This window comes from Macaca thibetana, chromosome 5, assembly GCF_024542745.1.
Source record: "Macaca thibetana thibetana isolate TM-01 chromosome 5, ASM2454274v1, whole genome shotgun sequence".
Classification (NCBI taxonomy): Eukaryota; Metazoa; Chordata; class Mammalia; order Primates; family Cercopithecidae; genus Macaca; species Macaca thibetana.
In genome coordinates this window covers 178,110,357-178,134,989 of record NC_065582.1, presented here as the reverse complement: position 1 = coordinate 178,134,989, position 24,633 = coordinate 178,110,357, and the positions used below count along the sequence as shown (strand labels likewise).

Sequence of the window (24,633 nt, the reverse complement as noted above, 5' to 3'; positions counted from 1 at the left end):
AGTCTTCACTTGTGGCAGACACAGTGCCGGGCATTGGAGATACCCAGGCTGCTACATGCTCCATTGCTAACTCTGTTGCTGCCTCAGGACCTTTGCATCTGCTGCTCTTTTGGTCTGTGATGACCTTTTCCCCAGATCCCCACGTGGCCCATTTCCTTCTCAGCAGTTGGATCTTAGCTCAAATTTCTCCTTTGAGAGAGGCTGTCTCTGTTGCCCTCACCCCCATGAAGCAGTCCCACCCTCCCAGGTCACTGCACTACACGTTTTCTGCAGAGCAGCTATCATCAATGTAAATCATCATGCTTATTTATTGTTTGTATGTTGGTCTGCTGCTTCTATGAAACTGTCAATTCTTCAGTGTCAGGAACCTTGTTCAGCTTTTTTTTTTTTTTTTTTTGCCACATCCTCACAGGTAGCTAAAATAAGGCTAGGGCAGAGCAGTGATCCGTGAACATTTACTGTTGAACTCAGTATCCTGCTGTGCATTCCAGCATGCTGCCATTATCTTGGAGACCCAGTACCTTGAAAGATCAAAAAGATTCTAAAAGAATACATTTCTAAGGGAAAAAAACCCTGATAAGCCAAATGCTTTTGAACATTGAAACTTACAAACATATATCTAAAATCGAATCCCTGCTTAATTCCCAAATGGATTTGTTGCAGTCTGAGCACTAAGTTGGTTAGTCTGCTATTAATCAAATCTTTTTTTTCCACACTCTGAATTCACATGCAGCTGCGAGAGCCTGGAATGAGGCTTTCCTCATTCTCATGTGGAATGAGACAAGTAATAATATGCTTGGGTCTGGAAATGATCATCATTGCATAATAAGGCAGTATAGAGTCTGGAATTATCATTTGTGCAACTCTTGCTCAAGTTTATCCAGAATCTTCCTTTGAAGGGCATAAAGAGCTATTATCATATAACACTGTGCCACTTTCTGCCATTTTATGTGCAGACTACCTCCAGCTATCCCATGAATTTTAATTAACTCCATGTTTACTTCACTTGACCCTGCAGCTCTTCAAGCAGAAGGCCCACGTGCCAATCCAAGAAGACACTTTTGAAGCACACTCCTCAGAGTCCTCCCAAAGGTATCCTCCTCCGTCCCTCGGAAATAAAGAAGGCCTGCTGGCCACACAGTTAACTCAAAGTGGAGCACTTCACCCTGGACGCTCCTGCTGGCTCAGCCATCAAACAGGTCAAGAGGAGCCGATGGAGCGTGGAGAGTAGGGGCTGGAGGAGGGCGAGTGGAAATAAGAGGAGTGTCTGTGAGAAATGAATTTGCATGCAGAGGAGTGGGAGAAACTCACCTCTGGGTACTAACCCTGAGCAAATCAATATAAACCATTTGTGAAAATCGTATCTGTTGACTGGTTAATTGTTAAGTTCTTCATTCATTTATAGTTATTTATTTCTATAATATTCATTCATTTACATTATATATGTTATCTGTATCATAGATACATATATGTGCATATATGCTATATGTGTACGTGTGTACACATAGACCACTTTAATGGTGTATGTATATATGTATAGTTATATACATACATGTGAGTGTATATATGTGTGCATATACATGTATGTGTATGTATGAATATGTGTACTGTATGTTTTGTGGTGGATCTATATGTATATGTACATATATACTGTTTAGTGGTTGTATATATCATGTAGAGAGGTATATATGTATATGTATATGCACATGTGTATATATTGCTTAGACACTGTATATATATGTGAACTGTTTGGTGGATATATTAGTCTGTTCTCACACTGCTATAAAGATACTACCTGAGACTGGGTAGTTTATAAAGAAAAGAGGTTTAATTGATGCACAGTTCCGTTTGGCCAGGGAGGTCTCAGGAAACTTACAATCATGGCAAAAGGCAAAGGGCAGGCAGGCACCTTCTTCACAAGGCAGGAGGAGAAAGAGCAAGGTAGTGCCACACTTTAAAACCATCAGCTCTCGTGAGAACTCACTATCATGAGAACAGCATGGGGGAAACCGCCCCCATGACCCAATCACCTCCCACCAGGCCCCTCGCTTGACATGTGGGGATTACAATTCGAGACGAGATTTGGGTGGGGACACAGAGCCAAACCATATCAGCGGATATGTCAATATGTATATGCATATACATATGTGTGTCTCTATGAACTGTTTGACAGGTGTGTATATGTACATATATGTGCGTGTGTGTGCATATATACTGCTTACCAGGAACTAGGGATAAAACAGGGAACAAGAGGAAACATTGCTGCCTCCAAAGAGCTTATGTTCTGATGCATGAGACCCATAACCAAGAGGACATAAACACATAATAGAATCACAGGTAGTTATAGGTACTATAAAGAAAAGGGGAAGAGAAGGGCAAGGAAACATGGAAGGCTGAGGTGGAGACGAAGAGGGTGGGCATTCTGGGAAGGCGCCGCAGAGTGGACATCTGAGCAGAGCCCTGTATGCTATAAGTGAGCCTTGCAAACACCTGGGGAAAAGGTGACTGAGGTAGAGAAAAGAGCAAGTGTGAAGGTTCTGAGTTAGAAATAACTCCAGTATGGTCAAGAGACTTGAAGGGCTGGAGCAGAATGAGCAGGAAGACAGAGGGGATAGAAAGCAGAGTCAGAAAAACAGGCACAAGCCAGATTGCATGACCTCGTGGGCTGGCATGGAGGGACTGGCGCATATCCCAAGTGGGAGGGAGGCAGCAACCAGGCAAGCTAATTCACGATTTGCACACATCCCTGGCTGCTATCTAGACCAAGACTTGCTATCCTCTTCCCTCTCTCACCCGAGCACTCACTAAACCAGCACTTACTGAGCCTTTACCGCACATTGGACACCAAGCTAAGTGTGGATGGGCATGACCAGGTCCCAGCCCCTTGGGAATCTCAGTCATATAGGGATGGCAGATCAGCAGCCTGGCGCTGCTGTGTGGCAGAGATGGTGAGGACAATACTAGGAGCACCAGACACAGGAAGGGCCTCAGTCCCAGGTCTTCTCCCTGGAATGTTCCTCCATGTGGATACCCAAATCCTTCTAGAACCCCCAAGCCAAGTAAAATCCTAGCCATGCTGGCTTCAAGAAGACATGGAAGGCAGCCAGGCACAGTGGCTCATGCCTGTAATCCCAGCACTTTGGGAGGCCGAGGCTGGTGGATCACCTGAGGTCAGGAGTTCGAGATCAGCCTGACCAACATGGTGAAACCCCATCTCTACTAAAAATACAAAATTAACTGGGCCTGGTGGCACGTGCCTGTAATCTCAGCTACTTGGGAGGCTGAGGCAGCAGAATCGCTTGAACCGGGGAGGTAGAGGTGGCAATGAACCAAGATTGTGCCACTGCACTCTAGCCTGGGCAACAAGAGCGAAACTCAGTCACAAAAAAATAATAAAAGAAGATGGAAGGCATTTGAAAAAGGCCACCCAGCCATAGATTAGTAGGACTCTCAAATTCCATTATTATTTGTGCTTATTCTTTCATCAATAACATGCTGTCTCAATCATTGTAGGTTCACAGTAAATCTTGATATTGGGTAATATACCTCTATAACTTTGATCTTGTTTTACAAAATTGTTTTAGCTCTTCTAGGTCCCTTACTTTCAACAGAAATTTTAGAATCTATTACTGACAACTATAAAAAATCTTCTGTGACTTTGATTACAGAATCAAAATCAAATCTGTAAGTATATAAGTTTGTAGAGAATTGCTATCTTAATAAATATTCCAAAGCATAAACATAGTTTTGTATATTGACTTTGTATTCTTCAAGCTTGCTATACTCATATTTTCATTCTAGTACACATTTTGTAGTTTCTTTGATATTTTCCATGTAGAAAAAACATGAGTCTAAGAATAGAGACAGTTCTGTTTATTCATAGTAAATCTGTATGATTTTATTTATTTTCTTTTGTAATAGCTAGGACATTTGTTGATGGGTATAGGTGTGGCAAGAGTCATATCTTTGCCTTGTTTCTACTTTGGAAAAGCATTTGATCTTTCAGCATCATATAAAATGTTTTTGTATGTTTTTGGTAAACGCTTTTTATCAGGTTGAGAGTGTTCCTTCTAGGCCCTACTTTCCTTACAGTTTGTTTGTTTTTGTTTTTTGTTTTTTTCATCAATGAAGGCTGAATTTTACCAAATTAAAAAAACAAAAACAAACAAACAAAAAAAAGAAAAAGGCCATCCACACACCAGGTACCATGCTGAGGGCTGAACATTGCTTGCCCCCTTATTCTCACATAAGAACCTGAAGTCCATTATAATCATTACTTTTCCTCAGAAGACAAAAGGGAGGGTTGCAGGAGCCACATGGTCCAAGTTTCCATGACTGGAAGAAGCATGCTCTGACCCAGAGCCAGACCTCCCCCATCTGGAAGCCTGTACCCTTTCCTCTACGCCCTGTTGCATCCAAAACCAAATGTCTGTCATTGGACACTGATGGACGTTTTCCTCCTGACCCCACTGGTTTCCAGCAGATGTGCCTGTGATAGAAGCCAGTTTCAATGTCACTTCTGCATCTGAGAGGGACATGTGAAAATAAAATGGGTTGTGCATGGCGGAGGGGTCCTCTCCAGGCCTCGGATTCATCATCTGTAAAACGGAGATAATAACATCCAGCATACTGGGCTATTAGTGGGATGAGGGAGACAATGGGTCTCCAGTTGCCAGGACCATCATTATTAGTTCCTGATTAGTCAGGACTCTTTAGGTGGCAAACACTGGAAGCCCAACATGATCTCACTTGAGCAGAAAAGGTTGTTAGTTCCTGTAGCTGGTAAGGACAGTGAGTAACTCACGGGAACAGGAAAATGAGAAGGTGGCAGCGCTGCTGTGTCCACCCAGGTCCCTCTCATCACATCCACACACCTCAGGCTTACTGTGACACCTGCAATGGCCCACAAAGAGCAAGCCAAAGGTCAGGAGAGGCAATGCTGCACGGGCAGCCCTCCACTGTCACTGAATGAAAATTGCGCATCCATGCATTAGCTTCTCATCTGCGGCCACCAGCCACACACTCTGCACTGTTTCCTGACACCCTCCATGAAAGTAAGCTCCAGAAGCCCACGGGGGTGAGTGGCTTGATCAAAAACCCTTTATTGACTGCCTTCCTTCCTCTGTCTCGCTACTCTCTCACAAATGTTTCCTGGGATCATCTTTGAACAAACAGCTTGCACTAAATTCTTTCTCTCAAAATCAACTTCTGGAGGAATCCAGGTGAGGACAGTCATCAGCAGAGCCAGGACCAGGGTGAGGCCAGTGATGTGCCCAGGGTGCAAAATTTAAGGAAGCAAGTGCCAAGCCTGCGTTTGCAAAATTTAAGAAAGCAAGGTACATGTTTAACTTACTTGCCTCACCTTAATCTCAACCCTCACCAACAACGCCATCTCTTCACCCACCTCGTACATCTGTTTCTGTTTGCTTTAAGCTTCATTCTTTTCTTCTACAGGTAAACCTTCATCTTCACCAACTGCTAAGGACAACGACCAAAAAAATGCAGACCTGTTTTCTTACAGCGCATGATAACTGAGAGCAAGTTTTTCACCTCTGATTCCACAGAAGGTTTCTGAATGGTTGGGCTTGGATCACACGGCCACACCTTGGACCAGGCACTATGTCTGGCTGAATATGGTCCATGTGGCTGGCACAGGCACATCACACAGTCAACATGAATGGGGGACCACAGTGACATGGAGAGCAGGTGTTCTCCAAAGGGAAGGAATGTTATTATAATAAGAAAAAGGGATCCAGAAGCATGCTGGAGAGTCAAAAACAGCCACTCCAGTGTACTACGGTTCTCCATTCCCTTTCCATTTTACAGATGAGAACACTAAGCTGCAGAGAAGTTAATTTGCTTTCCTAGGTACCCACCACTAACACATATCAGCATTGGCCTGACTCCAAAATCTAAACCATTTCCACTGGTTATACACAAATTAATCTGGTGTGCCTCAACTGTCCCAGAATTTAGTCATAAAATGGTTATTTAAAATGTGAGTAAATTATTGCTAAAAATCAATGGATTGCCAGCAGTTGTTTACTTTGGTGCTATATTGGGAGGCACAACTTCTCCCAGCATGACAGTAAAATGAGATTTCTGTGAATTCACATGTGTTCTTTCCTGATAACCAAGGCTACTGTCATAGTTTAACAATGAAATGTCTTTGGAAAACTCTTAATAAATGCCAGATATCAAAACTGCCAAAGGCAGACGGCAAAGCCAAAATATTTATTCAATATGAGGAGGATGGCTTTCTTCATCTTATGCCAGCCCCCTCCACCTTAACTTGAATGATAGTCATGTAGACTTCACCTGCATTTATTATGAAAGGCAGGGATTATTTAGCATTTTGACCAGAGTAAAGCTATGCTTTATTCCCTTAAAGTAGGCTAACCTCATGCTGAATACTGGACATTTGTGGACATTCTATATAAATGTGCGTGTCATCAAGAAATTGCTACCACCCAAAAGCAACTTAGAAATAGACCTTCTAGAAAGCTTACATTTCTCAAAAGATCCATTCCATTTTCAAGGGATGATGACAGGCTACAGTCAATTTGAAAATCTTGAGGCCACACACTAACAGATTTGGTCGTATGTCATGAAGGAGTACAAAAGGTTCAGGAACAAAACTCTCAATGACATGGGGGGAAAGTGGTATGCCTCTTTGTGATGTTAACTGGGTCATGGGTTGAAAAGGAATGCTTCAATTGTCCTAAAGCCATGAATTCTACACATTAAGATGAGACACTACTCTAAAATATTTTTGTTTTTCTTGCTGTTGTTTAAGTTCAGTCACTGTTCATGAGATTATGGTCAAACCTCCTAACTTCACTGGGCCACAACTTTTTCTGAGAAATCCAAGAGGATCCAAGAGGAGAAATCCAAGAGGAGCCTCAAATGTGGTAAATAACCTCTGACCAAATCTACTGCTGACTCCTAAAGATTACAGACATAGAACAAGCTGAAAGCAGTTCAGTTAAGTAAAAAAAAAAATGGTCTGAGATTTATATGCCTGCCCAAGAGGCAGAATATGCAATATAAGTCCAACCAAGTTAACTGCTTGTTAAAAATATGTTTTCAAAAAATACGATGGAATTCAAAGTTTCTACCAAATAACACTCACAATGTCCAGGATGTAAGACAAAACTACTTGACATATAGAACCAGGAAAATGTGACCCATTCTCTACAGAACAGATAATCAATGGAGGCAAATCTTAAGATGACCCAGATGTTGTAATTAGCAAAAGGACAATAAAGCAGTTGCTATGACTATGCTACATGATATAAAGGGCAATATGACTGAAATAAAGGAAAAGATAGGAAATCTAAACAAAGCAAGAAAAACTATTTTTTAAGTCAAGAGTTTCCACCTATGCATATCATAGGTAAACTTCTAAAAGTCAAATTTTAAGGGACTTTTTGAAAGGAGGGAGACAAAAGTGACACATTACATACTGGACAATAACAATTCAAACTTTGATGATTTCTCATTAGAAATTATGAAAGTTAGATGACAATGAGACAAAATCTTTAAAGTAATGGAAGGAAAAACACCTGTCAACCTAAAAATCTGTATCCAGTAGAAACATTATTCAAGAAAGAAGTTAATGAGTGCAGCACACCAACATGGCACATGTATACCTATGTAACAAACCTGCACATCGTGCACGTGTACCCTAGAACTTAAAGTATAATAATAATAAAAAAAAAGAAAGAAGGTGAAATAAATACATTTCAGATAAAATAAAGAGAATAAATTAAGAGGAGACATGTCCCACATAAAATACTAAAGGAAATTCCTCAGGCTGAATGGAAATGATACCAGAAAGAAACTTAGATTTTCCTTAAAAATATGGATAAATATCAAAAACTATTTTCCTCCTAATTTTTAAAAGCAAAATCTTATACCTAATAACAATATATTCTAGCTATTTCTATTTAATTATACATATATATTTTTAAAGCAAAAACTATAACATTGTGTTAGAGACTTAGAATTTAAGAAGCTGCAATACATTTGACACCTATACTATAAGGCAGACAGGGTGGTAGATGGGCCTCTACAGTTGTAAGGTTTTCACATTTTATGTAAAGTGTAAAATATTAACCCTCAACAGACTGTGAAATAAATCAAGAATGTACAGTATAATCCTTTAGAGAAACATTTTAAAAACATAATACTGGAATGTACACTTACAGTCAATAGATAAATTAAAAGATAGTTTTAAATATTCAACTAATCCACAATACAGGAAAGAAGAAACAGAGACAAGAAAAAAAGAAGAGGTAAGAAGAAAGCAAATAAAATAACAATAGGCCTAAGTCTAACCGTATCAATTATTACATGAACTGTGCATGAACTCAACAATACAATTAAAAAGCAGAGATTGTCAGAATGGATTTTTTTTAAAGCAAGACCTAACTATACACTATCCTCAAGAAATTAATGTTAAATATAAAAACAAAGAATGAAAATAAATGCAGAGAAAAATATATGTCATGGAAACAGTAAGCATAAGTAGGTTAGAATGGCTATATAAATTCATTGTAAATCCTATCAAACATTTTAAAAAGTAACACCAACTTTACACAAGCACTTTAAGAAAATAAAGAAGAAAAATGTCTGAACTCAATAAGCATAAGTAGTGATCATAGTGGTAATCATAAGTAGGTTAGAATGGGTACTCTGATCTCAAAATAAGTTTCAAAATAAAGAGTACTAGAAGAAAAAGAGAAGGATATTTTATAATAATAGGGACAATTCATCATAAGGAAATAATCATAAATACGCATGCCTCTAACAACATATCTCAAAGTATAAGAAGCAAACATTGACAGAATTAAAAGAAGAAGAAATAATTCCACAACCTTAGTTGGATATTTCACACAACCGTCCAGAAACTAATAAAACTAGATTTTAAAAATCAGCAATGACATGGAAGCTCTGAATAATATTAACCACTTTGACTGGACTAATATCTACTGAATCTTACAGCCAACAACTTTTAAATACACATTATTTTCAAGTGGGCATAGTGTGTTTACAAAGGTAGATCATAAGCTGGGCATAAAATGAGTCTCAATTAATATAAATGAATTGAAATTGTAGAGTATGTTCTTGGACCACAGTGAAAAATATTAGAACCAGTAACAATAAAAAGCTTCGAGGAAGACCAAATATTTGGAAGTTAAACAACACATAACTAAATAATTCATGGGTCAAAGAAGCAATCACAAGGGGAATTAGAAAATATTAACTAAATAATAATCAAAATACAACATATCAAATTTGGGGGTGTAACTAAAGCAATCCTTAGAGGAAAATTTATAGCTTAAAATGCTTATATTAGAATAAAATGTCTAAAATCAATGACCTAAGGTTCTATCTTGAAGAGTTAAGATTATAAACTGAACAAGAAAATAAGAGAAAGAAGGCAAACTGCTAGTATCAGAAATGAAAGGAGTTACAACCACAGACACTACAACAATTAAAAAGATCGTATGAGAACATCATGAATTACTTTGTGCCAACAAATTTGCCAACATAGAGAAAACTAATTTCTTGAAAAATATAACTTACCAAAAGTTGGATATGAAAAAACACAACATCTGAGTGCCTTATATCTACTAAAGAAGGTAATTTTGTAGTCAAAAGCCTTACTAGAAAGAAAACTCTATACCCAGATAATTTCATTTGTAAATCCTACCAAACATTTAAAGAAGTAACACCAACTTTACACAAGTGCTTTCAGAAAATAGAGAAAGAAAATGACTGAACTCATCTTAGAGACTACTATAACCCTGAAGACAAATTTGACGAAGATATTACCAAAAAAGCAGACTAATATTCCTTATGAATGTAGATGTAAAATTCTCTAATAAGATATTAGCAAATCAAATTCAACAATACATAGAAAGAATAAGGTATCATATTCAAGTAGGATTTATCTCAGTAATATATAGTTGGTTTAAAATTTGGAAATTAATCAATGTAATTTAGCATAGTAACAAAATATGGAGAAAAAATATGATCATTTCAATCTATGTAGAAAAAGTATTTGATAGAATTCAACAACAAAACATGATAAATGGTTCCAGAAAACTACAACTAAAAAGAGTTGCTCAATTTGATAAATTGTATCTCTGAAAAACTTAGAAATAAACATGTTTTTAGTGGTGAAAGACTGAGCACTTTTTGCCCTAAAATTAAGAACAAAACAATGATGCTTGCTCCCATCACTTCTCCTCAATATTGTACTGAAGGTTTTAGCTACTGCAATAAAGATTTAAAAAGCATAAATAAAGGAGAAAATAGGTAAACCTTTTATTAGCAAATGGAATGATTGTTGACATAGAAAATCTCCAAAACACTATAAAACAACTATCACAACTAATTATTTAATTAACAAGGTCTCAGGGCATGAGATTAGGATACAAAAATTTTATTGTATTTTTCTATCTAGTAGTAAACAATTAAAAACAATTTCATTACAATAATGTCTTCCCCTGTCCCCCCACAAAAAAATTCATGAACTATTTGAGAAAAACACTAGTGCAAAAAAGGGCAAAACCTCTACCCTAAAAATTACAAAACATCACTAAAATAGAATTTTAAATACCTAATAAAAATAGAGATAAATAGAAATAAAGAGATATGCCGTGTCCATGGATTAGAAGACTCCCTACTCTTAAGATATAATTATTTCCAAATTGATGTGCAGGTTTAATGTACCAATTTAATTCCACAGATTTTTTGTAGAATTGATAAGCAACTCCAAAATTTGTATGAAAATCAATGATCTAGAATATCCAAAACAATCCTGAAAAATAATAAATGTGGAGGACTTATACTACTTGATTTTAAGACACACCAGAAACCTGCAGTAATTAAGACAGACTAGTACTTGCATAAGGATCAACAAGTAGGTCAAATGAACAAAATTCAGAGTACAGAAGAAGACATACAAATCATCTAATTTTTTCATATGAACCCCAAAGCTATCTGTGATGGTTAATACTAAATGTCAACTTGATCGGATTGAAGGATGCAAAGTATTGGTTCTGGATGTATCTGGGTACGTCTGTGAGGGTGTTGCCATAAGAGACCGACATTTGAGTCAGTGGACTGGGAGAGGAAGACCCCCCTCAGGAAGACCCACCTACAGCATGGGTGGGCACCATCCAATCAGCTGCCAGTCCAGCTAGAAAAAGCAGGCAGAAGAAGGTGCAAGAAACTGACTTGCTGAGTCTTCCAGCCTTCATCTTCCTCCTGTGCTGGATATGCTTTCTGTCCTACAACATCAGACTTCAAATTCTTCGGCTCTTGGATTCTTGGACTTACACCAGTGGTTTGCCAGGGGCTCCCAGGCTTTCAGTCACAGACTGAAGGCTGCATTGTCGGTTTCCCTAGTTTTGAGGTTTTGGGGCTTGAACTGAGCCACTATTGTCTTCCTTGCTCCTTAACTTTCAGATGGGCTATCGTGGGGCTTCACCTTGTGATCATGGGAGGCAATTCTCCTTAATAAACTCCCCTTCATATATACATATATCCTATTAGTTCTGTCCCTCTAGAGAACCCTAGTACACAATCCAATAAACAAAAAAAATCCTTTTCAAGAAAGTGACGTCCACACTAGGGGGGAAAAAAAAGAAAAAAAAAAAAAAAAACTTGACCCTACCTCACACCACACAAAAAACCAAATCAAAATGAATTATAGAAACACATTTATAAGCTAAAACTATAAAACTTTTAGAAAGTAAACACAGAAAAATATCTTTGTGAATTGAATATGTTTTGGTGAGCCAGGTTTTCTTATACAAATTGCATAAAACAATGACCCTAAAAGCAAAAACACTCTACAAATTAGATTTTACCAAAATGGAAAACTTTCATGTATCAAAACTCACCACTAATAAAATTAACAGGTAAACCAGTCTTGTTGAAAATAGTCTCATATCTGACAGAATGTATCCAGATATGTATCCCACAATTAAATAACAAGACAAACAACCCATTTTTTTAAAAATAGCAAAAAGTTTTGAACAGGCAGTTTACCAAATTTCTGTAATTGGCCATTAAGATATATAACTGGTCATTAAGCATATGGAAAAATGCTTATTGTCATAAGTCATCAGGGAAATGTAAGTTAAAATCACATTGAGATACTACGAAACACTCATCAGAATAGCTAAAGTTAAAAATATTGATAGTATGATATGTTGGCAAGGATATGAAACAATGGAACTCTTAGTAGGAGAATAAAATGGTACAGACACGTTGGAAAATCTTCTGGCATTTTTGTATAAAATTAAATACACATCTATCCTATGTCCCAGAAATTCCAATCCTAGACATTTACCCCAAAGAAATAAAATCATATGTCCACAAAAAGATTTCTATACAAATTTTCATAGCAACATTTTGCAAAATAGTCAAAACTGGAAGCAGACCTGGAATCTATTATGATGAAAATGGATTAACCAACTGTGATATATTAATGGGATTGAATACTATTTCTCAATAAGGGCAAAATACTGATACAAAGCAACACAAATGAATCTCAAAAACATTATGCTGAAAAAAATTATATAAAATGTAAAACATTATGAAGCTTTAAACAAAAGACTATATATTGTATGATCTCATTTTATACAAAATTTTAAAACAGTCAACTCTAATCTTAATGGATGGAATAGTTGAGTTTGGGATAGGTTTTGACTGTAAAGGGTCAAGAGGGAACTTTTGGATGGTGACATTCTATATTTTGGTATGGGTTTAGGTTACTCAGATGCATGCATTTCTCAAAAGTCAACAAATTTAAGTTTAAGATGTGTGCATTCTGTTGTATGTACATTTTACATCAAAAGAAAAACTATAGGTAAATCTCTACGCTGAAATATTTAAGGCGAAATGTACAAATATTTGCAATTTACTATTAAATGCATCAAAAAATAAGATGGATTGATGTGTGGGTAGAAGGACAGGTATTTCATAAAATAAGTTTGGGAGAATGTTAATTGGGAATGTAGGTGGAAGACACTGGTGCTTACTGTAAAATTCTTTCACCTTCACTGTGTGTTTGCACATTTTCATACTAAAATGATGGGAAAAAATCATATGGGTATCCAGTCAACCCTGCCCTTGACAGCAAGGGCATCACAGCTTTTGAAGTTTGAATTAGGCATCCTCCATTCCAACCCTGTACACCCATAAACCATAAGCGTTCCTCCCCTACCATGCTTTTCAGAGTGGACTACAGTTAACTGTTTATTTCTCTGCCTCCTGCATGTATCTGAGAGATCCTCAAAGGCAGGCATCATATCTGGTTCATTTTTGTAACCTCAGTACCTAGAATAGGGCCCAGAGCAACTTGGTCCTCCGTATGTTGGATGGATGGATGGATGGATGAATGAGTGAATGAGTGAATTAACAAATGAACCTAAGCTGCCTGATTTTATATCAACTCCACACAAATTTCCAATAACCAGAAAAGACACAGACTTAGAGAAAATACAAAGACAATGTCAGTGCTAAGCCCAGAGCTGTACAGTTTCCAAGAAGAATGAGTATCATGCAAGATCATGAGTCTTGTTAGGCCTTATCCCACCGTTTATCAGCAGTGACATATGTCACATGGTGAGATATTCTGGGAACTTAAGTATACACAACAGCTCTGCCTGTCCCAGTACCATATTTGTGTCCAGACAAGTGCCCCTCCAAGCAAGAACTCTTCACGCCACAAACTGCCAAAAAGCACATTCAGTTAGTCTCCCTTCCTCAATCCCTGCTGCGTAGGGGAAAAAGAGCCTTAAGCAACAAGAGAATCAATATTTATTGAATATCAGGTTGGACTCTGTGCTAGGCATTCTACTATACCATCTCATTAACCTCTCACAACAGCCCTATATAGAAGACATCAATATGCCTATTTTACATGTGAAGACGCATAGGCTCAAAGTGCGTGCATGAATGGCATTTGAATCCTTGTTTGTCTAGTTTTCAAACTGCTTGCTCCCTGTGCTATGCCACACTGCCTTGCACTCTCATAAACACTTGCTGAGCTGACTTCCCAGTGGTGGTAACTATCCCAGGGGAAATTTGTGTCTGCCCAAGATATTATGTAAGAATGAGCTACTCCTTTTAAACACTGACTAACCGATCACTCCTCTGGAAACCACTCTGAAGGTAGAGGCCTAATTCCAGCTGGGTCAGGGGAGTAGGTGGAGGTACAGATGGCAAACTTGCTTCAAGAGGGAAAATGTCATTGACATCACAACATCTTGGCTGGTGGAGGCTGGAGTGGACATTCAAAATACAAGTTACTCACTGGAGACACATTTTTAGACGGGTGCTAATGGAGGAAGAAGCCAGCATGAATGACGGAAGGTCAGACAAAGTAAGGGGAAGCTTTGCTAAGATCCACCTTCTGGAGAAAAAGAAGGCAGTGGGAGCACCTGGGTCCCCCTTTGGGAGGGCAGCAGGGACCACTGGGCAGCCTCAGGGTCCTGGAGTTCTAGGGATTCTGGGAGCTTGGTCCTGACTTTGCCTGGCACTTCCTTCCACTTAGGAAGTGCAGGTAAGAAAGGAAATAGGAGACCTAGAGTCCGGGTCCTCATGCTGGCCAGTTTGGAGGCAGGGAATTTTTTTTTTTTTTTTTTTTTTTTTTTTTGAGACAGAGTCTCGCTCTGTTGCCCAGCGTGGAGTGCAGTGGTGTGATCTCGGCTCACTGCAAGCTCTGCTTCCTGGGTTCACACCATTCTCCTGCCTCAACCTCCCGAGTAGCTGGGAATACAGGCGCCCCCCCCAACCACACCCGGCTAATTTTTTTTTTTTTTTTTTTTTTGTATTTTTAGTAGAGACAGGGTTTCACCGTGTTAGCCAGGATGGTCTCAATCTCCTGACCTCGTGATCCGCCCACCTCGGCCTCCCAAAGTGCTGGGATTACAGGCGTGAGCCACTGCGCCTGGCCGGAGGCAGGGAATTCTCAGGGATAGTGTGAGTGCCAAGCAGACAGGACAGTAGGCTGGGAGCAAATGCCTATGGGAACATAGTGGAGGCAGGAGGAAGGGCTGAGAGGTATGTCTGTGAACTGGTCCTGAGATTGGTTTATCAGTCTGCAGGACTACGTGGCTCCTCTCACCATACAAGGGAAACTTCAACTCTTCACCATACAATCCAGGGCTGGAGAACTGAACATCCTCCCTTCCTGACCCATGAGGAAGTGTGAGAAGGAGGAAGTGAGGGGCTGGTGTGATGCATGGGCTCCAGAATAAAAGCAGGCATGGGAAGCTCACCAGGATCCAAAGGGGCACCTGTCAGATATACAACACGATTTCTGAATAATCACTTGCAGAGAGTCAAAAGCACCAAGGAGACAAGAGGTTTAAACTCATACAGTTTGCTGTACATGTGAACTCTTTTCTCTTTGGCTCTTTCTAGAATCCTCCTTTTCCCTACCTGGGCTGGAGCCTGCACATGCTCTTGTTGTCCCACTAGCATGCCATGTGTCAGTCAGGGTTCTCCAGAATACAGAATCAACAGAATATGGATGGATAGACAGACAGACAAAGACACATTTATTTTAAAGAACTGGTTCACACAGTTGTAGGGGCTTGCAAATCTGACTTCTGACTTTTACGGGGCATGCTGGCAGGCTGGAAATTCAGAAAAAAGCTGATACTGCAACTCCCTTCCGAAGGCCACCAGGAGGCAGAATTCCTCCTTCATCAAGGGAAGTCAGCCTTTCTCTCCTAAGGTCTTCAACTGGTTGGATGAGGCCCATCCACATTGTGGAGAGTCAACTTCTTTACTTAAAGTCTACTGATTTAAACGTTAATCTCATCTAAAAAAACACCTTCGCAGTGACATCTACATCGAGGTTTGAGCAAACATCTGGGCACCATGGCCTAGCCAAGTTGATACATAAAATTAACCATCATATACTGTAACAAAATTTACTGTTTTTTATGTCTGATTTTTAAACAAGATTTCTGCCCTCAGCAAGTTCCAAGTCTTGCCAGGAAAACAGAGTCTAATGCAGCACATGGCCCCTTCGGTGGCCCAGTGAATGTCTGTTAAATTATCCAGTGACCCGATTCACCTGACAACATGAATGACCAACACTGTTAAATGTGCACGTAGAGGAACTCAGGAATGAGATTCTGAAAAGGCAGGAAGCTCTGTGGTGCGTCTATGTGCCTACGGTGAAGTCCGGATTGTGTGGAAAAGACAAATTAAAGTTGCAGAACGCAGCACAACTCAATACCATTCTGGTTAGTGAATTAACCCCAAATGTGTCATGTTTGGAGAGGCTTCTGTAAGAAGGTCCACATAAGCAAAAGAGAAGCAGAAATCATCAGAAAATATTCCCCACGGAAGAAGAGATTTTTCCCAGGAATAGAGTTGACCATTGAACATATTGGTCCACACAACTGTCTACCCCATCAAACGACGAGTTTCTGGTCAGTCGGGACCACGTCTTACTCAACTTTGCTCCCCAAGCAGCGGGCACAAGGATAGTTAGTATATCAGACATTCCCAAGGGCACTTTTCTGTGTCCACCCAAACTATCCTCCTGCCCTTCTCTACTGGAAGAGCTCGTCTCCCAGCTACAGGCTGAAAATGGAAGATGCTTCCCTCAGTAGCAAGCGGTGGTCATGTGACCAATTACAGCCAACGAAACAAGGGTTGGCTGGGAGGTTTCCAGGAGGGAAGTCCTTCTCTAACAAAGTCGCACAAGTGAGGAGCAGTTGTGTGAAGATGTGATACACAGAACTCGGCAACCTCTAAACCATTAGATAGGAAACCTGAGGAGAAAGTCTCATCTCACTGAGGAAGGTGGAGGGCGTGGATGAAAAGTGTCCAGACCTGTGATGACATCAGACAGCCTCTGAGCTACTGCAGAGACCCCCTACCTATTGACCACTTGATTTGGGGACACTTTCAAAATATATCCAAAATCTGACTCTTTCTTACCACCCCCAGCACCGCCACATGCCCCAGGCCACCACCTCCTCCCCCCACAGGGCTCCCTGCTACTGCTGTGGCCACTCCCAGGCTGTTCTCCACAAGGCAGCCAAAGTGAACTTCTATGAACTTCTACAAACAGATCATGCAACTCCTCCCCCAGAACCTCCCAACCGTCTCTTCTCACTCCATGAAATGACCAAAGCCTTTACCACATGGATGAAGTCCTCTAAGACCTGGGCCTTGCCGACTTCACTGACCTTACCTTGTACCACTCCCATTGCCTGGAAACCCCTCAAAGACACAGAGCACACTCCCTTCCACGGAATGTACACTTGAGGTTCCCTCTGCCTGGAACTTGCCTGTCTTCCTCCTTCACTTCCTTCAGGGCCCTGCTCACATGTCATCTTATTATCAAGGATGTCCCTGACACCCTGTATGAGAGCACTGTCCTGCAGAACTGTCTATGATACGGAAATGCTCTATAACCTGAGCTTCCAATACAGTAGCCACTGGCTACACGTGGCTACTGAGCATTTAAAATGCAGTTAGTGTGCTGCGGACTGAATTGTTATCATTTTACGTAATGTTAATTAATTTAAATTTAAATATCCACATGTGGTTAGTGGCCACCCTAATGATAGCTCGGCTCTACAAAACAGCAACTTCTCCCTGCCGCTCTCCTATAACTCCGTAGTCCCCTTACCTTACTGTATTTTAATGTACTTATCATTATCTAATGTACCGTAAAGGTATATGATTATCTGTTTCTCATCTTTCTCACTTTTTTAAATGTAAGCCCTAGGAGAAAAGACACTTGGGTCTGTTTTGGTTACTACTGATCAAGAGAGTCTAAAATAGTGCCTGGTACAGGGTTTGCATTCAATTAGTATGCATGGATTGGATTAATAGAAGCAGGGAAGGACGGAGGGAAGTTGTCTGGGTCTATCTAACTTCTTAAGTCACATGCCTCAGTTTAGCTCTATGAGTTTTAAATAGTCTAATCAAGAGTGTGGGTTGCTGAAACAGGAGGTCCCTGGTCAGCCTTCAGTTCAAATCCCAGTTCTGATACTTCCTGCCTATGCGGTCAAGGGTAACCTGCTCCATCTTTCTGAGTTATAGAGACTACGTTTTACATCTAAGCTTTTCCATCTGTAAAATGGAAATAACAACAGCTATGAAAAAAACATAACAGAATATCTGGCATTCAATAGGTACTCAAAGAAATTATTACCCAAAAAAATTTCTGAATATGTGGGAACAGACTGGGGCTTGACTGGGGGAGCATTTTTGTTTTCTAAAAACTCCTGCCATCTTCTCCTAGTCTTTTATACCCTTTCAAAAAAAACAGTCAAAGATCACAAATATGAACTTTCCAAAACAACAAATGTCTATGTTGCTGGAAACAGCTGCCTTTGTGATGTTTATGGGCTTTTTTCAACTTTCCTCATTTAGATTCTCAAGGAACAAATGGCATTGGCAATCTTGAAATAATTACCACTGTAATTCACCTAAACCAGGGCTGTTGTGGTAATTTAATTTTCAGAAAAAAATTACACCAGATCCAAAGGAAACTATTCAGACTTCCTTTCACATTTCAAATTTGTCAAGTCGAAATCTTACTGCCAAACAGAACATTCCCAGTGCCCAGCAACCAACACACAGACGCACAAATATACACACATACTTAAGCCCAGTGGTCTAGACATTTATATTCTTACCTTTCCAAAACTCCCTTTACCAATGGCCCGCAGAATCTGAAAATGGTCAAAGTTGACTGCAAAAGAAAAAAAAAAAAAGGAAACAAGTCAGATTTGCTAAACCTGGTATTGCTCCTTGAATATCCTTACCTATGTACCTACCCACCTATTCCAAAGGCTCCTGGGTCAGGTGCGCTATACTTGCCAGAGCAGCTGTCCACCCTTGAAGGGATCCACAAGGGAATTTGCAGCACATTCCATTTTTTCCCCAGCACACATATTGTCCATCTGAAGCCTTCCCTTCACACCACACTTCTTGATGGGGCTCTGCAGTCTTGCTGCTTCACTCTCCACCCCACTTCCGCCTGGCTTCTACATGCTTCCCTACACCAAGACAGGTCAACAATGCATGGCCTTGCCAGTAAATCCCATGGACATCCTCCCCTCCTTTGACTTGTCCACTCTCTCAATTATCCCTTTCATGCTTCACTTTCTTATGCACACTCAGTCCTGTCCTCCCGGGCATTAAATACTAGAGTCTGTCAAGCCTTTGTCCTACAACCGTTCTCTTGTCATGGGCTCCAAAGGCTGCAATGACCATCTAATTGGCAGTGGCTCTCCAAGGTGTCTCTAGCCTTGACTGTATGTGTCAGTGCCTGCCACAGGTCCTCATGGAGGTTCCAAAGCCACCGTGAACTCAACAGATCCAAAGCAGAATGCAGGATGAGTGGTCTCAACATTCACGGGCACTATATGTGCAAAACCTGGGACTCATCCTTGACTCCTTTCTCCCCTTACCCCATGTCCGATCTTTCATCGGGTAGCTCCATGTTGTCTCTGCACAGTATCTCATACCTGTCCGCCGTACGGCCACTTTTCTGGTCTAATCCACCATCTTCTGTCTCCTGGACCCCTATGGTGGCCTCCCAATATCCTCACCTGACTCTTCCACTCAGGGAAATGTGTGAGGAGCTGAGTGATCTTGCTTGTCCTCTGCTTCCTCCCCTCCGATGTCCCCTCCATTGCTCTCAGTGGAAAAAGGAAATCCTTCCCCAGGGCTGCAGGGCTTCAGCTGCTTCTCCTGCCTCCCCTCCCTGCTCACTCCCATCACCTACTGAATGCCAGACATGTGACAACAGCCACTCCCAGGCCTTGAGTGCTCTCCTCCTTGCCCTACCCTTGTTCTCTCTACATCCCCAGAAGGCTGCCCTCACCCTCCAGACTAGGTCTGGCTCCCGACGATACACTTTCATGGCACTGTGGAACTTTCCCCAAAATACATCACTTTGTATAATTTTACCTTTGTATATTTCATTAAGTTCACTTTTCCCTATTAGACTCTAAGCTCCCTGAGTTCAAGGGCCATGTTTATTTTTTTCTATTGTACCCTTAGCACTCAGCACAGTGTTTAGTACACAGTTAGTGTTCAATAAATATTCATTAACAGAAGGAATGATTGAATGAACTAATCTCCATATTCACAGTGCCAAACACAACTCCTGGTACATAATAAGTGTTCGGTAAATATTTTTGAATTAGATTGAATTACAGCCAGTTTCCAATAACTAGAAAAGACATGTTATTTACAAAAAAAAAAAAAATGAAGTGAATTGATTAGTTCACCACATAACGGAAGCAAGGATGTGAGGAAGTAAATGAATACAATTAGTTCCTTGTATATTAAACTTATGCAATGGAGGATAATTATGTTGAGTTGTGTCCCTGCCAAGCCAAAGTCAGAATACAGCATGTGGTCGAATGCCTAACGTGCTTAGAATAGAGAGACGGAGTTAATGGTTAATTTACTAAAACCTTGGTTCTTTGACTTAGATTTATTTCCTTTCAGGATAACTTGCCAAGAAAGAGATTCCATATTTTCACCTCTTACTCATTTACCAAAGGTCAGAGAAGAGGAAAAAAAAGCAATGAGCTTGCACTGCAGCTTGTTATGTAACCAGCAGCATGCTGGGAAATGCAGATGTCCTGTCGAGAAGCTCCTGAGGTCCCCACAGGGCAGGTACCACTGTCGGGTCCTCAAATCAGCAATGAGCATCACAGGTTCCCTGAAGGCACCATGCTGCGGCGCGCTGCCATATCTTCATGCTGCTGTTTCCCTTGCCTGCAAGACCATGAACCAACACCCCTTATTTTGGGGAAAACTTTTCATTGGCCTTTGACATGCAGCTCATGCGCTTGCTCTCTTGGGAAGCTTTTCCCCAACACCCAACTAACGATTTTTTTCCTTAGAGGTAACTCTGAACCTTCTGTAGACATCTAACAGTCTGGGAGAACATTCCCTGGAGTCAGACTGCTCAGGTCCTCAACACAGTTCTACTCAGTGTGTCCTTAGCCGCATCATCTAACCTCTGTGTGCCTCAGTTATCTCATTTGTAAAATAGAGAAAATGCGGCCTACCTTCCATAAAGAGCTCAGAATCATGCCTGGCATACCACAAGCTTTCAAAAAGTGCTAGCTCTGTGTTAGCGGGTGAGGAGTAATCCCCGCCCTCTTTTCTGGTTTCTTGCAGTTGGGATATTGCCCCACACATCCGTGGCCTCTTCTCCCATCCAAGGTGGTGCAAGTTATCCGAGTGGTGAATTGGAAAAGGAATGGCACCACCATATGGATGCTCACGGTGCCCTCTCTGTGGAGTCTGTCTGACTTTAGAGAGCAGCCTCTCTTCTGCTCCTTCTTGCCAGAAGCTTTTCAGGACCAGCTGTCATGTGGAGAGGTCTGTGGGGTCCAGATCCAGCACTGGCCAGGTGGGAAAGTCCAGCTAATTCTGGGCTTCAGCATTAGGGAGCACATGATTACTGCCTCCCTTACATTCCTTGGCTGCAGCTTTATTGCTGTAGAGGTGAGAGCTGGTTCTCTATCAACCTCCTCTTCTGTCTTATCTCCTAACTGGAGGGAGGTGTTAATTACTGGGCAAATGGTCAAACGCCAAAGGCCATTATTAACAATTAGTGTGATAACATTGTAAATGTTCCCACTCACCCATGTCATCCATATCCCCTACAAAATTGTGGGCTCCTTTGGGGAAACTAACAATGTATGGGGCACAAAAGGCACTTAATGAATGCTTGTCTGCTTATTGGACTAGATTGGTTCTAGATGACTTTGAGCACACAGCCTGTGGTTCCTATTTATTTGGCATCTCCCTGGAGTGTACTACACTGATACTTACATAATAGTGTCTAAAAGATACTTCGAATAAGTGGCAAGTTAACACTTGGCTGATAAACAGATTAAAACGGCTTCAGTCAATGAAAATGCCAAGCCAATAATGGGTCCTAGAATCACACTGTCACGTGAGGTTGCCTGCTCAGAGTAGGAAGAATTAGCCGGGGGTGTGAGAGGGTTGAAGAATGTTTTCTTTGGGTGACCATCTTATCCTGGTTTCCTTGGAATCTTCCTGGTTTTAGCATGGGAATTTCTGTGTCCTTGAAAACTACCCAGTCTGGGGAAAACTAGTTTGGCACCCTTGGTTTCTTATCATGAACCCATTCCATCTGAGGAAGCCACAAGTACTGCTTGGGCTGGCAGAGTGACTGGACTGAAGGTGAAGTATATTCTTGAAAAGTGGTGTCTCACCACCAGACTCAGAGAGAGTTGCAAAGGGTGACACCACTAAAAGTGTACCACTAGGATAGAAATGGGCAACAAATTGCTGCAAAGGCAAAGACAAGGAGTGTCAGTGTCCTTGCCAAAAACACAAGGACAGTGGCACCTGCCTTGCCAGGCATCATGAAGAAAATGGAACAACACATTGGGGGCATTATTTGCTCAGCCAGGCTCCATTCTCCCTTCTTTCTTGATAACAAAACCCCAGCTCTCCTTAGGGATCACTGTGGCCAGCCCCAGGCAATGAATGATAAGCTGCCCATCCCCAATAAAGTCATAATTGATCAAATCCAGTGGCGTTTTCAGAATCACCTGGAACCTTGTTAAGAGATCAGTGGGTACCACCTCCTGAATTCGGCTCCTGAATTTCTAAGAAGGCATTAGAGAATCTGCATTTCTAAGAAGTTTCTAGGTGACGCTGAGGGTTCTGTGGCTGCGCTTTGGGAACTACCGATCTAATTAAGCTGGACAATTGCATTCCCCACTTTTCCAGCCACTGTGCAGCCAGCAGTGACCTTGTGATCCAGATCGAATCAATGAGATCTAATCAATGAGATGGAGACATTTTTGGGAAAGTATTTTTTGTGTATGTGACGAAAGGGGCACATTGAGCTGGAGCAGCCCTTCCACCCTCCCGCTTCTTCCTGCCTTCAATGTGGACGTGATATCTGGAGCTGCAACAGCCATCTTGTGACTATAAAGCCAAAAACATGAGCAAAAGACCAACACAGATGCAGGGAAGCCACTCCTCCTTGTGAGCCTCTGAACACGTGCCAGCAACCACTTACCTTGGGACTTAATATATTAGAAAAAATAACAAAACAATTATATTTGTTCAGTGGGTCAGGCTGGCTACTATTAGAAGCCAGAAACATTCTTTTCTGATACTCAAAGCCAGGCACATAGCAGTGGCTTAGTAAATGCTATTTTATTGTTAAATTTCCAGGCTTACTGAGATTTTACTAAGATGCCAAAGAACAAGAGTTATCTGGGACAACAACATAGGAGCCAGGCTGCCTGGATTTGAATTCTCACTCCAACACTCAGTGGCTGGGTGATGCTGGGGAAGCCACTTACGCTCTCTGTGCATCAGCCTCCACACTTATATGATGGATATAATAAAACACCTACCTTATGGTGTTGTACACGGTGTGTTAACTAATATAGGTTAAACATTTAGAATAGTACCAAGCATGAACTAATGACTACAAGTATTAGGTATTACTATGAATATTATTCCATATTAGTGGCTTTTCCTCATATTTCACCCTTGTGATACAACAGTTGTCTGATTAAATCATGACCAAATATTCCACGACTGATAAATCTAGAAGTATATTAGTGCCAATTAGTTATTGATCGTGACTGATCACGCTGGGTAACTCTGGTTGTCCTACTTTACATGCCAGTGGGCTCTTTTCTCATTTCCACTAGACCAGTTATTTCTAATGAATTTCATAGCACGCTTTCAACACTGCAATATTCATGAAGCTGTTTATTCAAACAGCCAAGAGTGAATTTTCAAGATGGCTAGTAATTCTTTCAAACAATCTCTAATGGAAAGTAAACCACAGTCCACATCCTGTACAAACACATGCATTCAAGCACTGTGTGTATCAAGCAAGAAAAGTAAGCAAACATCCCGTTCCTGCCCTCCTAAAAACCTGAAACCTGCAGCTCATTTCTTGCAGAATTGATGCTGGGCACAGGATTGCACATGGGTGGGTCATGCGTGTGTTTAGCTAGTCCATTGATTAAAATTGTTTTGAGTAAGTTACAGTATTTAAAAGTTATAAAAATGTCACCCCAAAATTCTTGTTTCTGACATGTCTTAGTCTGTTTCGTGTTGCTATCACAATGCCACAGACCGGGTAATTTATTTTTTTTAATTATTTTTCACAGTTCTGGAGGCTAAAAAGTCCAAAATTAAGGTGCTGGTATCTGATGAAGGCCTTGTTTCTGCATCATCCCACAGGTGAAGGGCAGGAGAGTACAAGACAGCAAACAAGCAAGAGGGGGCTGAGCTTGCTTTTGTAACTCCACTCTCGTGATAACTAATCCACTCGCAGGATAATGACAGCAGTCCCTTCATGAGGGGAGAGATTTCATGGCCTAATCACCTTTTGTTAGGCCCCTCCTCTCAACACTGTTTCATTGGAGATTTAGTTTCCAACACATAAACTTTGGGGAACACATTAAAACCACAAGAAATTGGAAGATTTGCAAAAAAAAAAAAAGTGGGCCGATGATGCCCTTCCACAACATTCTCTCTGATTCACCACTGTCACACCTGGCCCAGTTTATGCATCTCTGTTTCCTGCCTGATTCTGTA

General features: G+C 40.8%; 2 protein-coding genes across 3 annotated transcripts in view; one reads left to right on the top strand and one right to left on the bottom strand.

Moving 5' to 3' along the window:
* Positions 1 to 24,633, top strand: part of CYTL1 (cytokine like 1) — a 259,423-nt gene that overhangs the window by 115,155 nt on the left and 119,635 nt on the right. The window lies entirely within an intron of this gene.
* The window catches only part of STK32B (serine/threonine kinase 32B), a 411,092-nt gene that overhangs the window by 305,054 nt on the left and 81,405 nt on the right, over positions 1 to 24,633 (bottom strand). For both annotated transcript variants that reach the window (XM_050792141.1, XM_050792142.1), the window contains exon 2: positions 18,699 to 18,754. In XM_050792141.1, coding sequence (XP_050648098.1) covers positions 18,699 to 18,754 — 56 coding nt within the window. The remainder of the gene's footprint in view (positions 1 to 18,698; positions 18,755 to 24,633) is intronic.